The sequence below is a fragment of the Haematobia irritans genome, chromosome 1, assembly GCF_050003625.1.
Source record: "Haematobia irritans isolate KBUSLIRL chromosome 1, ASM5000362v1, whole genome shotgun sequence".
In the NCBI taxonomy this organism is placed as follows: Eukaryota; Metazoa; Arthropoda; class Insecta; order Diptera; family Muscidae; genus Haematobia; species Haematobia irritans.
The window spans coordinates 12,993,367-13,010,592 of record NC_134397.1 but is presented as its reverse complement, the minus strand read 5'-3'; the positions used below and the strand labels follow the sequence as shown (position 1 = coordinate 13,010,592).

General features: G+C 25.9%; 1 protein-coding gene across 1 annotated transcript; it reads right to left on the bottom strand.

The window, feature by feature from the left end:
• Positions 1 to 1,547: 1,547 nt before the first annotated feature.
• On the bottom strand, positions 1,548 to 14,839 carry LOC142221536 (uncharacterized). Its single transcript, XM_075291293.1, has 7 exons — positions 14,441 to 14,839; positions 14,109 to 14,368; positions 12,978 to 14,036; positions 7,229 to 7,280; positions 6,317 to 6,598; positions 2,812 to 3,071; positions 1,548 to 2,746 (listed from the first exon to the last, which is right to left on the bottom strand). Exons 1-7 carry the CDS (start codon positions 14,685 to 14,687, stop codon positions 1,682 to 1,684), a joined length of 3,225 nt encoding a protein of 1,074 aa, XP_075147408.1. The 5' UTR covers positions 14,688 to 14,839; the 3' UTR covers positions 1,548 to 1,681.
• Positions 14,840 to 17,226: the final 2,387 nt, after the last annotated feature.

Below are 17,226 nucleotides of genomic sequence, written 5' to 3'. Positions count from 1 at the left end.
AAATTTTGACAAAATTGTCTATAGAATTAAAATGTTGACAAAATTTTTTATAAAAATAAAATAAAATAAAATTTGGACAAAAATAAATTTTGGAATAAAATTTTGTCTAAATTTTCTATAGAAATAATTTTTTTGACAAAATTTTCTCTAGAAATAAAATTTTGACAAAATTGTGTTATAGAATTAAAATTTTGACAAAATTTTATTTCTATATAAAATTTTCTATAGAAATAAAATTTACACAAAATTTTCTATAGAAATAACATTTTGACAAAATTTTATATAGAAATAACATTTTTTATAAAATGTTCCATAAAAATAAAATTTGGACAAAAATTTTAACAAAATTTTCTATAGAAATAAAATTTTGAAAAAATTTTCTATAGAAATAACATTTTGACAAAATTTTCCATAGAAATAAAATTTTAACAAATTTTTCTATAGAAATAAAATTTTGACAAAATTTTCTATAGAAATAAAATTTTGACAAAATGTTCTATAGAAATAATATTTTCTATAAAATTTTCACAACATTTTTTTTAGAAATAAAATTTTGACAAAATTTTCTATAGAAATAAAATGTTGACAAAATTTTCTATGGAAATAAAATTTTGACAAAACTTTCTGTAGAAATAAAATTTTGACAAAATTTTCTATAGAAACACATTTTTTAACAAAATGTTCTATAGAAATAAAATTTTGACAAAATTTTCTATAGAAATAAAATTTTGACAAAATTTTCTATAGAAATAAAATTTTGACAAAATGTTCTATAGAAATAAAATTTTGACAAAATTTTCTATAGAAATAAAATTTTGACAAAATTTTCTATAGAAATAAAATTTTGACAAAATTTTATATAAAAATAAAATTTTGACAAAATGTTCTATAGAAATAACATTTTTTATAACATTTTCCATAAAAATAAAATTTGGACAACAATTTTAACAAGATATTCTATAGAAATATAATTTTGATAAATTTTTCTAAAGAAATAAAATTTTAGCAAGATTTTTTTTATTTTTATAAAATTTTCTATAGAAGTAAAAGTTTGACAAAATTTTCTATAGAAATAAAATATTGACAAAACTTTCTACAGAAATTAAATTTTGACAAAATTTTCTATAGAAATAAATTTTTTGACAAAATTTCCTATAAAGAAATAAAATTTTAACAAAATTTTCTATAGAAATAAAATTTTGAAAAAATTTTCTATAGAAATAAAATTTTGACAAATTTTTCTATAGAAATAAAATTTTGACAAAATTGTCTATAGAAAAAAAATTTTGACAAAATGTTATATAGAGATAAAAGTTTGACAAAATTTTCTATAGAAATAAAATTTTCCATAGAAATAAAATTTTGACAGAATTTTCTATAGAAATAAAATGTTGAAAACATTTTCTAAGGAAGTAAAATTTTGACAACATTTTCTATAGAAATAAATAAAATTTCTATCTTCTCTACCCCTTCGGGTATATTGCATTTTTTCGAGGGGAACCCTAACGTTATAGTATTTTTGTTAAATTATTTTAAAGAATAATTAATTTTATTTTTTTATTATTTTTTATTGTACCACCTGTTCATCTAATTAAAATTAATTTTATTTTTTTTTATTATTTTTATATATTATCATTTTTATTATTTTTATATATTGTACCATCTATTAGTCAAATTAAAATCAATTTTTCTTTTGTTTACGCTTTTTCTGTTTGGGTTTAATCAGCTTCCAGAGACTTTTACCCAACAGCATTATCACACAAATGACGACAACTAGGATCAATGCAAAGCCCCCATACAAAATCAATATGGCTTCTATATTGTGGTACTGGATAAAATTCAAATCCAAACCAGCACAATGTAAATATGAGGCTCCTTTCTGGCGGACAACATGCTCCACCCAATAGATGGCTTTATCCATGGGTAACATATCCTGATCTTTAAAGCGATTGGAAATTTCCACCACACGCTCCTTGAAGCTACCCTCGTGCAAAATTCGATCCAAAGCCTTTCGCAAACTCTCAGCATTAAGAGTTTTATAGTCGAGGGTTAAGCCACAGCCATTCTTTTCCGCATTGGCCATGTTAAGGAATTGATCACCAAATATCGGTATACCTATGAAGGGCTTAGCATGGAAAATACTTTCTGTGGTACTTAGAAGACCACCATGGGTTATGAAGAGCTTAACATTGTCATGAGCCAATATATCATCCTGAGGAAACCAATCACTTATCATGACATTATCTGGTTTTCCCTGCATCTCTTTCTCTTCGAATTTCCATAGAATTCTCTGTTTGAGACCCTTAAAGGCTTTCATTATCTCGTTTTTCTTCTCGTCGGGCATATCTTTACCCTTGAGATTGGAACCCATAGAGAAGTAGATAACACCATGTTTGGCTTCATCTATGAATTTGCGTATATCCTCTGGTAAAGGTTTCCTCTTGCGATTGATATGTATGCCTCCCACCTCTATCTGATTGGGTACATAGGGTCTGGGAAAGGCTAATGAGACATGGGTATTTAGCAAGACCACAGCAGCATTTTTTCGCACCTCATACATATCCCTCTTCAAGTGAGGAAAATATTTCCTATATAAAGCAGCTTGACGTGGCAGGTAATAAAACTCCATTAAAATTCTTTCCAATGATACAAAAGCGAGATTTTTTACTCGTTCCATTAGAGTCATGCGATCACTGAAGGGTAACACAAAATGTGGGACATATGATGGCGGTGAAGGGGATCCAACCTAAAGAAACAGAGAGAATTGTGTTTGAATTTATAGATGGACCACATCCAGATTGTCAAGCTTACCATATCCGTATTCGAGGACACTGCCCCAAAGGTACTCAAACCTATTAGAGGAGCATTGAAATGCTCGCTTAAACCGACTAGTAATTCTGCGAAGAAAACTTCACATATCACTGCATCAAATGTATGATTGCTGGTCATTAAATTTTGAACATTGGGATCTGTCAGGGTCACCTCAGATATATAGATACCCAAGTCATAACGACTAAAGATACTACTTATCAGACTACGGTCACTGATATCGAAGAAGTTTTTAACTTTCTCTGCAAAAGTGAAGAACCAAAATTCAAAATTAGATAAGGCAGTGGATTGAATAAATAATCACTAAGGAAAGATTAAATTCCGATTAGGGCAACCATCATAATCGGTACCAAATCAACCAATCTATAAAATTCATATTCATAGCATTTTTTTACAAAACAATCTATGTTCACCAACTATGATGAAAATTCGTCATTTATTAAAATTTTTGCACAAATCGATATTCATAAAATTTCCTACGCAAATTCGAGTTTAATCAATTTTTTTATAAAATATCGATGATTCAATAAATAATACTTAACAAACAATCGATATTTTCCAAATTTTCTACAAAAATAAGATTTTTACAAATTTTCTTTAAAAGTCCCATGTTCACCAATTTGTCCATAAAAATTCGACGTGCATAAAATTTTTTATAAAATTTTGATGTTCATAAAATTTTTAATGAAAATTCGACATTCGACAAATTTTCTATAAAAATCCGATGTTCATCCACTTTTTAATGAAAATTAGATATTCACCAAATTTTCTACAAAAATTCGATATACATGAAATTTTCTATAAAAATCGATAGTCATCAAATTTTTTATAAGTCGATATTCATCAAATTTTCGACAAAAATTTGATGTTCACCAAATTTTCTACAAAAAAAATCAATCTTCACCAAATTTCCTATAAAAATGTTGATGTTCTTCAAATTTTCTATAAAATTTTTATGTTCTTCAAATTTTTATGAAAATTCGATGTTCACCAAATTTTCTACAAAAAATTCGATTTTTACCAAATTTTATTATAAATATCGATAGTCATCGAATTTTTTATGTAAAGTCGATATTCATCAAATTTTCGACAAAAATTTGATGTTCACCAAATTTTCTAAAAAAATTCAATGTTCACGAAATCTTCTATAAAAATTCCACGTCCATAAGTTTTTCCCATAAATATCCGATATTCACCAAAAAATCGAGAGTCATCAAATTTTGTATAAAAATTCGAAATTAATCAAATTTTCTATAAAAATTCGATGTTCATCAAATTGTCTATAAAAATTCGATTTCCACCAAATTTTCTATAAAAATTAGATATTCACTAAATTTTCCATAATAAGTCTATAAAAATTCCATATGCATTAGTCATCCCATAAAAATTCGATAATCATCAAATTTTCTAAAAAAAAAAATTCTATATTCGGAAAATTTTCTATTAAATTTTGATTTTCTTCAAAATGTCTATAAAAAGTCGATATTCACTAATTTTCTATAAAAATTCGATATTCATAAAATTTTCTACAAAAATTCGTTATTCATAAATTTTTCTATAAAAACTCCAAATTGTCTGTAAAAATTGGATATTAACCAAATTTTCTATAAAAATTCGATATTCACCAAATTTTCTATAAAAAATTGGATAGTCAGCAAAGTTTATATAAAAAATCGATAGTCATCAATTTTTTATAAAAAATCGATATTCATCAATTTTTCCCATAAAAATTCGATGTTCACCAAATTTTCTATAAAAAGTCGATATTCATCAAATCTTCGACAAAAATTTGATGTTCACCAAATTTTCTATAAAAATTCGATATTCACCAAATTTTCTATAAATAATGGATGGTCAGCAAAGTTTATATAAAAAATCGATAGTCATTAAATCTTTATAAAAAATCGATATTCATCAATTTTCCCATAAAAATTCGATAATCACCAAATTTTCTATAAAAAGTCGATATTCATTAAATTTTCTATAAAAACTCTATATTCACTAAATTTTCTATGAAAATTCGGTATTCACTAAATTTTCTATAAAAATTCAATATTCACTAAATTTTCGATAGAAAGTCGATATCCATGAAACTTTCTATAAAAATTCTACATTCACCAAATTTTCTTTAAAAATTCGTTATTTATAAAATTTTCTATAAAAATTCCAACATTTTCTGTAAAAATTCGATATTCACCAAATGTTCTAAAAAAAAGATATTGAATTGAAATTCAATATTCACCAAATTTTCTATAAAAATTCGATATTCACCAAATTTTCTATAAAAAATGGATAGTCAGCAAAGTTTATATAAAAAATCGATAGTCATAAAACTTTTATAAAAAATCGATATTCATCAATTTTTCCCATAAAAATTCGATATTCACCAAATTTTCTGTAAAAAGTCCATATTCATGAAATTTTCTATAAAAACTCGATATTCACTAAATTTGCTATGAAAATTCGGTATTCACTAAATTTTCTATAAAAATTCAATATTCACCAAATTTTCGATAGAAAGTCGATAATCATAAATTTTTCTATAAAAAATCCAAATTGTCTGTAAAAATTGGATATAAACCAAATTTTCTATAAAATTTCGATATTCACCAAATTTTCTATAAAAAATAAGATAGTCAGCAAAGTTTATATCATCAATTTTTCCCAAAAAAAATCGATATTCATCAATTTTTCCCATAAAAATTCGATATTCACCAAATTTTCTATAAAAACTCGATATTCACTATATTTTCTATGAAAATTCGGTATTCACTAAATTTCCCATAAAATTTCGATATTCACCAAATTTTCTATAAAAAGTCGATATTCATGAAATTTTCTATAAAAATTCGATATTCACTAAATTTTCTATGAAAATTCGGTATTCACAAAATTTTCTATAAAAATTCAATATTCACCAAATTTTCGATAGCAAGTCGATATACATGAAACTTTCTATAAAAATTCACTATTCACCAAATTTTCTTTACAAATTCGTTATTCATAAAATTTTCTATAAAAATTCAAACATTTTCTTTAAAAATTCGATATTCACCAAATTTTCTAAAACAAAAAAAAACGATTTTGATCAAATTTTCTATAAAAATTCGTTAGTCATCAAATATTTTATAAAAATTCGATATTCTTCATATTGTTTATACAAATTCAAAGATCCTCGAATTTTCTATAAAATCTCGCTATTCATCAAAATTTTCCTTCACTTTTTTTTATAAACTTCGATATTTATTAATTTTTGTATTTTTGTTTTGCCAATTATGACCTCTAGTGTATCTCCCAAAATTTCGTGCTAAAAGAAACTGGTTGATCATGTTCTACATTTTTATCAGAATCTTAAACCAATTCCCATACTATTTCAAAAATCATATAAATTCCCATTTCCCTTTGTAATATTCGTGCCTTTATTAGATACCTATTAATTACCAGAAGATTTTTAATTATAATCGAAATTGGTATTTGATTTACTTACCTGAAAATGCATTCAACATTGAGGGTATTGGTATATCATGATAATTTTTAATTGGTTGCTTTTGTGGGAATGGCGATATAACATAAACCTCATGACCCTTTTCAGCCAATGCTCTCATTAAAGATGATCCCACAATGAAATGAGATTTACTGGGTGTATGAAGAACAGCCAGATATTTGTAACCGGCTACAACATTTAGCGTAGAGATTGCAAGTATTGAGAGTAATACAAAAGAAGAGATTGTAAATGCTTTAGAATGCATCTCTTCGATTTTGAGCAGTCCTTAACCAGTGGAATGTTAACAATGACTGAAGACGATACTAACCAACTATCGTACATTTGGTTTGGCCGAACAACATTGATTGGAAATGTTGATAACATTTATAGCAAGTCATTATTGTTATGATGAAACTCTTTTAATATTAATGTAAAGTAAACACTCTCAGTTTCTTTCTCTCTCTCTCATTTTGTTTACACTCAAGATAAATGTTAGAATCTGTTTGATGGTGATTATAGGTATTGACTACTGTATTCACTACTGTTTAGACGTAAAACGGAAAACACAAAGTAATTCCTAAGATAGCAAGACACGTGGTTTATTTTACTGATCGTTTTAAGATAGTTGTTATCAAAGTATTCACGCAGATATTAATGTCTACAGAATTTCATCACTAAATGTTCACATTAGCCAATACTGATGTTAGACAGAAAATTGTGATTGCGATTTTATATAATTTTTGATAATCACCTTTAGTTGGGCAGTTTTATACGAATTAAAAAGTATGTGCGCGCCCTAATTTAGATACATTCCATTACTTTATGTTTGGCATACCAGAAATGCTTAAATTATATTTGCGATGCGAGATTTATTACGCCCAGTACATGCAGACAAGGAATATGATCACTCCAAACCAGTTTCAAGAGCATAATGTCGCTTGTTCACTGCAAACAGCGCAACGTTACCCTATTTTTTGAAATTGGGCGATTATCGGAAATTTATACAATATTAGGCACTAATTTCTTTAAAATAATGAAATTTTAATTTAATAAGTTTTTAGTCTTTGCTTCAAAAAAAAATTGTTAAATTTAGGACTCAAATTTTGTAAATTTGCATCCCTTCGTTAAAGTCGCATGTCTTTTAACTAGTGCATATTTTCTTTAAAGTAAAGAAAAATATTTTTAAGTTAAAGAAATCGTCCATAAATTAACTGAAATATTGAATCTTTAGATTTAAGATAAAAACGCCTCAAAGCTAAGACTTATTTTGAGGATTTTTTATAACATTGTTTGCTTGAAATAGTTTGGATTTTTAAACTGTCATTTGTTTCCATGTGAATTGTTTTATTAATATATCGTAAAAAGAGAAAGAAAATTCCATAAATGAGATCTGTATCCTAATTTTATTTTTATTGATCCTAAACTCAAAGAAAAAATTCTTTCCTGCGGGACGAAAATTAAAACAAACAAAATTCCCCTTTTATTTGTTTTTTTTTTCGTTGAGTTCAAATAAACCAGAATTAATATGAATCTTTGTAATGATTATGTATAATATTATTTGCATTTAAAAAATCTGTTTATTTACAGTCAAAAGAATTTTTTTGTCTAAAATTTCGTTCCTCAGAAGAGAAAACTCTTTCAGTGTAAATTTAAAGCTACAAAGGTACACTCAAAAAAAAAGTTTACTTGGATCCAAAGATTTTGACCTTCCTTTAAGGATTTTGGTATTGATTCCGAGCCAAAGATGCGGATTCTTTAAAATAAAGACATTTTTTACGGACCTCCCTGGCTTTTAATCTAGGATCGATAAAATTAAAATTGGATACAGATCTCATTCATCGAATTTTTATTCTCTGTTTGCGATATATTAATTAAAGTATTAATGTACAAACAAATTCCAGTTTCAAAATCCAAATTATACCAAGTACTTCAAAGTAAAAACTATTTTCGTAATGCTAAAAAACGTTAAACCAAAGATGAAAATCCTTAAAATAACTCTTAGCCTATATTTGAAGCATTTTTATCTTAAATTCAATACTTCAGTTGAGTTAAAAACGATTTCTTTAAATTAAAATGTTTTTCTTTATTTTAAGGAACATTTGCCTTACTTCAAAGATCTACAACTTCAACAGAGGGACGCAAAATTTTAGGATTTGTGTCCTAAATTTAATGAAAAAAAATTTGAAGCTAGGATTATAAACTTTCTTTTAATTGAAATGTCATTTTTTTAAAGAATTTTGTACTTAGCATTGCGTAAATTTTGAGTCCTAAAATTTAAGTTGCATACTCTCCCATATTAGGTCAATATTTTTTCAGTGTACCTAACAAATGCCCTTACTTTAAAGAAATCGTATCTTTGACTCGCTATCACTACCAAAATCCTTAAGGGAAGGTCAAATTCGATGTTCACCAAATTTTCTATAAAAATTTGATATTCATCAAATCTTCTATAAAAATTCCATGTTCATAAGTTTTTCCCCTAAAAATCCGATATTAATCAAAATTTCTATAAAAAGTCGGTATTCATCAAATTTTCTATAAAAAGTCGATATTCATAAAATTTTCGACAAAAATTCGATATTCAACAAATTTTCTATAAAAATTCGATTTTCTTCATATTTTCTATAAAAATTCTATGTTTACCTAATTCTCTTTAAAACTTCATATTCACCAAGTTTTCCACAAAGAAATCGATATTCAGCAATTTTCCCATACAAATTCGATATTCAGAAAATTTTCTATTAAATTTTGATTTGCTTAAAATTTTCTATAAAAATTCGTTATTCGTTCACCAAATTTCCTATAAAAATTTGATATTCATCAAATCTTCTATAAAAATTCCATGTTCATAAGTTTGTTCCCCTAAAAAGCCGATATTAATCAAAATTTATATAAAAAGTCGGTATTCATCAAATTTTTTTTTTTATAAAAAGTCGATATTCATAAAATATTCGACAAAAATTCGATATTCATCAAATCTTCTATAAAAATTCGATTTTCTTCATATTTTCTATAAAAATTCTATATTTACCAAATTCTCTTTAAAACTTCATATTCACCAAGTTTTCCACAAAGAAATCGATATTCAGCAATTTTCCCATACAAATTCGATATTCAGAAAATTTTCTATTAAATTTTGATTTTCTTAAAATTTTCTATAAAAATTCGTTATTCGTTCACCAAATTTTCTATAAAAATTTGATATTCATCAAATCTTCTATAAAAATTCCATGTTCATAAGTTTGTTCCCCTAAAAAGCCGATATTAATCAAAATTTATATAAAAAGTCGGTATTCATCAAATTTTTTTTTTATAAAAAGTCGATATTCATAAAATATTCGACAAAAATTCGATATTCATCAAATCTTCTATAAAAATTCGATTTTCTTCATATTTTCTATAAAAATTCTATATTTACCAAATTCTCTTTAAAACTTCATATTCACCAAGTTTTCCACAAAGAAATCGATATTCAGCAATTTTCCCATACAAATTCGATATTCAGAAAATTTTCTATTAAATTTTGATTTTCTTAAAATTTTCTATAAAAATTCGTTATTCGTTCACCAAATTTTCTATAAAAATTTGATATTCATCAAATCTTCTATAAAAATTCCATGTTCATAAGTTTGTTCCCCTAAAAAGCCGATATTAATCAAAATTTATATAAAAAGTCGGTATTCATCAAATTTTTTTTTTATAAAAAGTCGATATTCATAAAATATTCGACAAAAATTCGATATTCATCAAATCTTCTATAAAAATTCGATTTTCTTCATATTTTCTATAAAAATTCTATATTTACCAAATTCTCTTTAAAACTTCATATTCACCAAGTTTTCCACAAAGAAATCGATATTCAGCAATTTTCCCATACAAATTCGATATTCAGAAAATTTTCTATTAAATTTTGATTTTCTTAAAATTTTCTATAAAAATTCGTTATTCATCAAATCTTCTATAAAAATTCCATGTTCATAAGTTTTTCCCCTAAAAATGCGATATTAATCAAAATTTCTATAAAAAGTCGGTATTCATCAAATTTTCTATAAAAAGTCGATATTCATAAAATTTTCGACACAAAATTCGATATTCAACAAATTTTCTATAAAAATTCGATTTTCTTCATATTTTCTATAAAAATTCTATATTTACCAAATTCTCTTTAAAACTTCATATTCACCAAGTTTTCCACAAAGAAATCGATATTCAGCAATTTTCCCATACAAATTCGATATTCAGAAAATTTTCTATTAAATTTTGATTTTCTTAAAATTTTCTATAGAAATTCGTTATTCGTTCACCAAATTTTCTATAAAAATTTGATATTCATCAAATCTTCTATAAAAATTCCATGTTCATAAGTTTTTCCCCTAAAAATCCGATATTAATCAAAATTTCTATAAAAAGTCGGTATTCATCAAATTTTCTATAAAAAGTCGATATTCATAAAATTTTCAACAAAAATTCGATATTCAACAAATTTTCTATAAAAATTCGATTTTCTTCATATTTTTTATAAAAATTCTATATTTACCAAATTCTCTTTAAGACTTCATATTCACCAAGTTTTCCACAAAGAAATCGATATTCAGCAATTTTCCCATAAAAATTCGATATTCAGAAAATTTTCTATTAAATTTAGATTTTCTTAAAATTTTCTATAAAAATTCGTTATTCGTTCACCAAATTTTCTATAAAAATTTGATATTCATCAAATCTTCTATAGAAATTCCATGTTCATAAGTTTTTCCCCTAAAAATCCGATATTAATCAAAATTTCTATAAAAAGTCGGTATTCATCAAATTTTCTATAAAAAGTCGATATTCATAAAATTTTCAACAAAAATTCGATATTCAACAAATTTTCTATAAAAATTCGATTTTCTTCATATTTTCTATAAAAATTCTATATTTACCAAATTCTCTTTAAAACTTCATATTCACCAAGTTTTCCACAAAGAAATCGATATTCAGCAATTTTTCCCATAAAAATTCGATATTTAGAGAAGGTTCTATTAAATTTTGATTTTCATAAAACACTAAAAAAAAATTCGTTATTCTTCACATTTTCTATAAAAATTCGTTATTCTTCTAATTTTTTTTTTTAATTTGAGAGTCATCAAATTTTCTATAAAAATTTGATATTCACAAAATTGTCTATTATATTTTGATTTGCTTTTTTATAAAAATTTGATTTTCTTCAAATTTTCTATAAAAACTTGATATTTACCAAATTTCTATAAAAATTCGGTTATTCACCAAATTATCCATAATAATTCAATGTTCATCAAGTTTTTCTATAAAAATTTGATAATCGACAAACTTTCTATAAAAAGTCGACATTCATCAAATTTTCGATTTTCTTCATATTTTCCATAAAAATTCGATATTCACCAAATTCTCTTTAAAAATTCGTTATTCATCAAAAGTTGGGAGCCACCGTGGTGCAATGATTAGCATGCCCGACTTGCATACACAAGGTCGTGGGTTCGATTCCTGCTTCGACCGAACATCAAAAAGTTTTTCAGCGGTGGATTATCCCACCTCGGTAATGCTGGTGACATTTCTGAGGGTTTCAAAGCTTCTCTAAGTGGTTTCACTGCAATGTGGAACGCCGTTCGGACTCGGCTATAAAAAGGAGGTCCCTTGTCATTGAGCTTAACATGGAATCGGGCAGCACTCAGTGATAAGAGAGAAGTTCACCAATGTGGTATCACAATGGACTGAATAGTCTAAGTGAGCCTGATACATCGGGCTGCCACCTAACCTAACCTATTCATCAAAAGAAAATTTTGTTTGTCTTAAATTTCGTTCCTCAGAGGAGAAAACTCTTTTAGTGTAGATTTAAAGCTACAAAGGTGCCTAAAAAATGACCTTTGACTCACAATCAATACAAAAATCCTCAATCAATACAAAAATCCAAATAACAACTTAATTTTACAATGAACTTCTGTTCTTTAGGCCTTGCTCAATTTGTACTCACGATGCATAACAATTCAATTTAAAAAAAGATTCTCATTCTAGACAATATATATTTTCTTATTTATTATAAAAATTTCTAATTCTAGTGGAAGCTTTTCCATCGATAATTGACATATACACAATTTTTTTCTGATTCAATCACTAAATTAATCGATCCAATTAATTTTTTTGATTGAAATGTCTTCAATCACAGAAATGATAATATTAAAAATTAATTGTTAATATTAATTTTTGTGATTCTTGTTACACTTAAAAAATTTGTTGAATCAATTAAAGTTTTTATTGAATATTTTTTAAACTCAATTAAGACTTTAACCCTCTAATGCCCCAATTTTTTTGTCAGCTGATTAAATTTTTAATGTTAACGACACAAAAGCAAGAAAACTAAACCAGAAAAATTTATACGGCAAAATTCAGTATATGCTGTAAAGCCTTTTGAACAATTTCAACTAAGTTTTCTTTTTATTTTACCCATATTTGTTATCTTAAGGTGTGTTTTACTAAAAGCTTCCTTATTAAATGAAGCCTGCCTAAAGGCGGGATTGGGCATTAAAGGGTTAATGCGTATTTTTCGTTAAATTTTTTTTTTGTGTATTTACAAATTATTTGCAGCTACGCATATAACCATAATTATAAAACGATTTACTAGTGATACTAAAAAATCCTACTTGGTGGTTTAATCATTTTTGCTTTTACTCCTACTGCTATTACACATGCTTCGAAATATACAACCCAGTATAGCTTTTAGAAGCCATAACAAAGACAACACAACAAACAATAGACCACCATATAAAGTGATTATAGTATCAATACTATGATATTGAATAAAATTTAAATCTAAACCAGCACAATGTAAATATTTGGCTCCCTTGTGGCGGGCCACATGTTCCACCCAATAGACAGCTTTATCCAAAGGATCCATAGGTTGATCTCTATAACGTTGAGACATAGCCCTAACGAGCTTAGTGTATAAAGGATCACTTAGCATTTTATTCACAGCTTGAAGTATAGCATCGGCAGTAAGATTTTTATAGTCCAACATAATACCATAACCATTTGCCTCGGCTTTGGCCATATTTAAAAATTGATCACCAAATATGGGTATACCAATGAAAGGTTTGCCATGGTAGACACTTTCGGTGGTACTCAACAAACCACCATGGGTTATGAATAGCTTGACATTGTCATGGGCCAAAATATCATCCTGGGGGAACCAATCACTTATGAGGACATTATCCGGTTTACCTTCCATTTGGGTGTCCTCAAATTTCCATAGAACTCTTTGTTTCAATGAACCCAAAGCTTTCAAAAGCTCTTGTCGTTTTTCCAAAGGAATATTTTTCGATTTAATATTGGATCCCATGGAAAAGTATACAACACCATATTGCGCCTCATTTATGAAACGCTCTATTGCCTCGGGCAAAGGTTTACGCTGACGATTGATATGCATTCCACCCACCTCAATTTGATTGGGCACATAGGGCCGAGGAAAGCTTAGAGAGACATGGGAATTGAGAAGAACTAAAGCTGTATCTTTACGAATTTCATACATAGATTTTTTCGATTCAGGAAAATATTGACGAAATACTTCCTCTTGCATGGGTAAATAGTAGAAATCCAAAAATAAACGCTCAAAGGTCAGCAAAGCCAAATTGATTATCCGTTGTCTGAAAGTCATGTGATCCGTAAAGGGTAAAAAAGTACTAGCCACATAGGAGGGAGGTGAAGGTGAGCCTACCTGCAAAGTAAAAATGAAAAATAAAATAATTATGGCCAAAAATTTTGGTTGTTAAAAACACAAAATTCCTACCATATCTGTATTCCAAGCTATGGCCCCAAAAGTCCCCAATCCTATTAGAGGAGCCTTAAAATGTTCACTCAAACCATATAGAGCTTCGGAAAGGAACACTTCATTGATCACTGCATCGAAAGTCTGATTTGAAGCCATAAGTTTTTGCACGGCAGGTTCATTTAAAACCAATTTTGTAACTTCAACACCAGTCTTATGGAAAGACACTAGATTTTCCAACAAGCTACGACCTGTGGTATCTAAAATGTTCTCAGTTTCCTCTGTAAATAGAAAAACGCAAATAATATCAATATAAAATTCCAATTAAAGCAAAATTTTCCCCTCTCACTTACTCTTCATTAATTTCAAAACTGACGGCACCGGTACATCTTGCCAATTTTCCATAGGCTTTTTCAAGGGAAACGGACTTATCACTGTCACTTCATGACCTTTATCAATTAAGCCCTTGATTAGGGCAGAACCCACTATAAAATGTGATTTCGAACTAAAATGTAAAACAACCAAAAACTTGTAGCCCTCTATGGAATGCACAATGCTTACAAGGGCTATAAATAGCCTCAATAGTTGTCCACTACGCATGATAAAAACGAGATATTTGCAAACTTTCCGCTGTTGCAAAAATACTCTACACGAACGTTCAGCACCTTCAATGTTCTCCAAACTACTATCTGGCTATAGAAGACAATGTAGAGTGGGGGCTGTTGTTCTTTGTTAAAGCAGCCAATGTTTTGTCATGCAATCGAACAATCTTATTCTCTATACTCAATGAGTTGAAGGAGAAAGGAAGCGATCGCTTTACACTGAATTACAGCTGTTTATGAATAACAGAGTGTGTGAGTAAAAGAAACCGGTAAATGTAAACGCATTTGGCTGTAAACAATGAATGTGAAATTTGAATTACAGGCAAAAGTGACTTAATCCATTGAGTAGATATAGAAATAAAATACGGACAAAAAAATTTCTACAGAAGAAAAGTTTTTTATAGAAAAAAATTGACAAAATTTTCAATAAAATAAAATGTTGACAAAATTTTTTACAGAAGTAAAATTATGACAAATTTTCCCATGAAATTTTTAAAGATATACAATTTTGACAAATTTTTCTATAGAAATAATATTTTGACAAAATTATTTATAAAGGTAAAATTTTGACAAAATTTTCTATAGAAAAAAATGTTGACAAAATTGTCTATAGAAATAAAATTTTGACAAAATTTTCTATAAAAATAAAATTTGACAAAACTTTTTATGGAAATAAAATTTCGACAAAAAATTTTTTAAAAATAAAATTTTGACAAAATTTGCTCTAAAAATAAAACTTTGACAAAATTTTCTATAGAAATAAACTTTTGAATAAATTTTCTGTAGAACTAAACTTTTGAAAAATTTTCTATAGAAATAAAATTGTGACAAAATTTTCTATAGAAATAAATTTTTGATAAAATTTTCTATATAAATACAATGTTGACAAAAAAAATTCTACAGAAGAAAAGTTTTGGCAAAATTTTCTATAGAAACAAAACTTTTACAAAATTTTCTGATAAAATTTTTTATAAAAATAAACTTTTGACAACATTTTCTTTAGAAATTTTTTGACCAAATTTTCAATAGAAATATAATTTTGACAAAATTTTCTACAGAAACAAAATTATGACAAAATTTTCCGATAAAAATTTTAAAGAAATAAAATTTTGACAAAATTTGCTCTAGAAATAAAACTTTGACAAAATGTTCAATAGAAATAAACTTTTGAATAAATTTTCTGTAGAAATAAACTTTTGAAAAATGTTCTATAGAAATAAAATTAAAAAAAAAAAATTGTGCAAATTTTTTATATATATAAAATTTTGACAAAGATTTCTGTAGCAATAAAATGTTGACAAAATTTTCTATAGAAATAAAATTTTGACAAAATTTTCTATAGAAATAAAATTTTGATAAAATTCTCTATATAAATACAATGTTGACAAAAAAATTATACAGAAGAACAATTTTAGCAAAATTTTCTATAGAAACAAAATTTTTACAAAATTTTCTGATAAAATTTTTTATAGAAATAAACTTTTGACAAAATTTTCTTTAGAAATATTTTGACAAAATTTTCAATAGAAATATAGTTTTGACAAAATTTTCTACAGAAATAAAATTATGACAAAATTTTCCGATAAAAATTTTAAAGAAATAAAATTTTGACAAATTTTTCTATAGAAATAAAATTTTGACAAAGTTTTCTGTAGAAATAAAATTTGACAAAACCTTTTATGGAAATAAAATTTTGACAAACATTTTTATAAAAAAAAAATTTGACAACAATTTTTTTATGAAAGTAAAATTTTGACAAAATTTGCTCTAGAAATAAAATGTTGACAAAATTTTCCATAGAAATAAAATTTTGAATAAATTTTGTGTAAAACTAAACTTTTGAAAATTTTTCTATAGAAATACAATTTAAAAAAAATTTGCCCAAATTTTCTATAGAAATAAAATTTTGGCAAAGTTTTCTGTAGAAATAAAATGTTGACAAAATTTTCTATAAAAATAAAATGTTGACAAAAAAATTCTACAGAAGAAAAATTTTGGCAAAATTTTCTGATAAAATTTTTTGTAGAAATAAAATTTTGACAAAATTTTCTACCGAAATAAAATTATGACAAAAATTTCCGATAAAAGTTTTAAAGAAATAAAATTTTGACAAAAAATTGTTATAAAAATAAAATTTTGACAAAAATTTTTTATAAAAATAAAATTTTGACAAAATTTTCTATAAAAATAAAATTTTGAATAAATTTTCTGTAGAAATAAACTTTTGAAAAAATGTCTATAGAAATAAAATTTTGCAAAATTTTCAAAAAAAAAATTAATAAATTTGACAGATTTGTGGTAAACTTTTCTTAAAATTTTAAATTTTTGTCTAATAGGACTTAGTTGCTTTGTGTTATGATCGGATAAGAGCAATCTGTAAAATAGCATAACAGATAGCGAGAGTACGAGAAAAATGAACTGTAATACTTCATAATTTTCGTAGGGGGAATCAGTCAAATGTTTGAAGAGAAGCAATCAGTTGATTTTAATAAGCCCTACATATAAAATCAAAATTTTTTAAACGACAATATACCTCA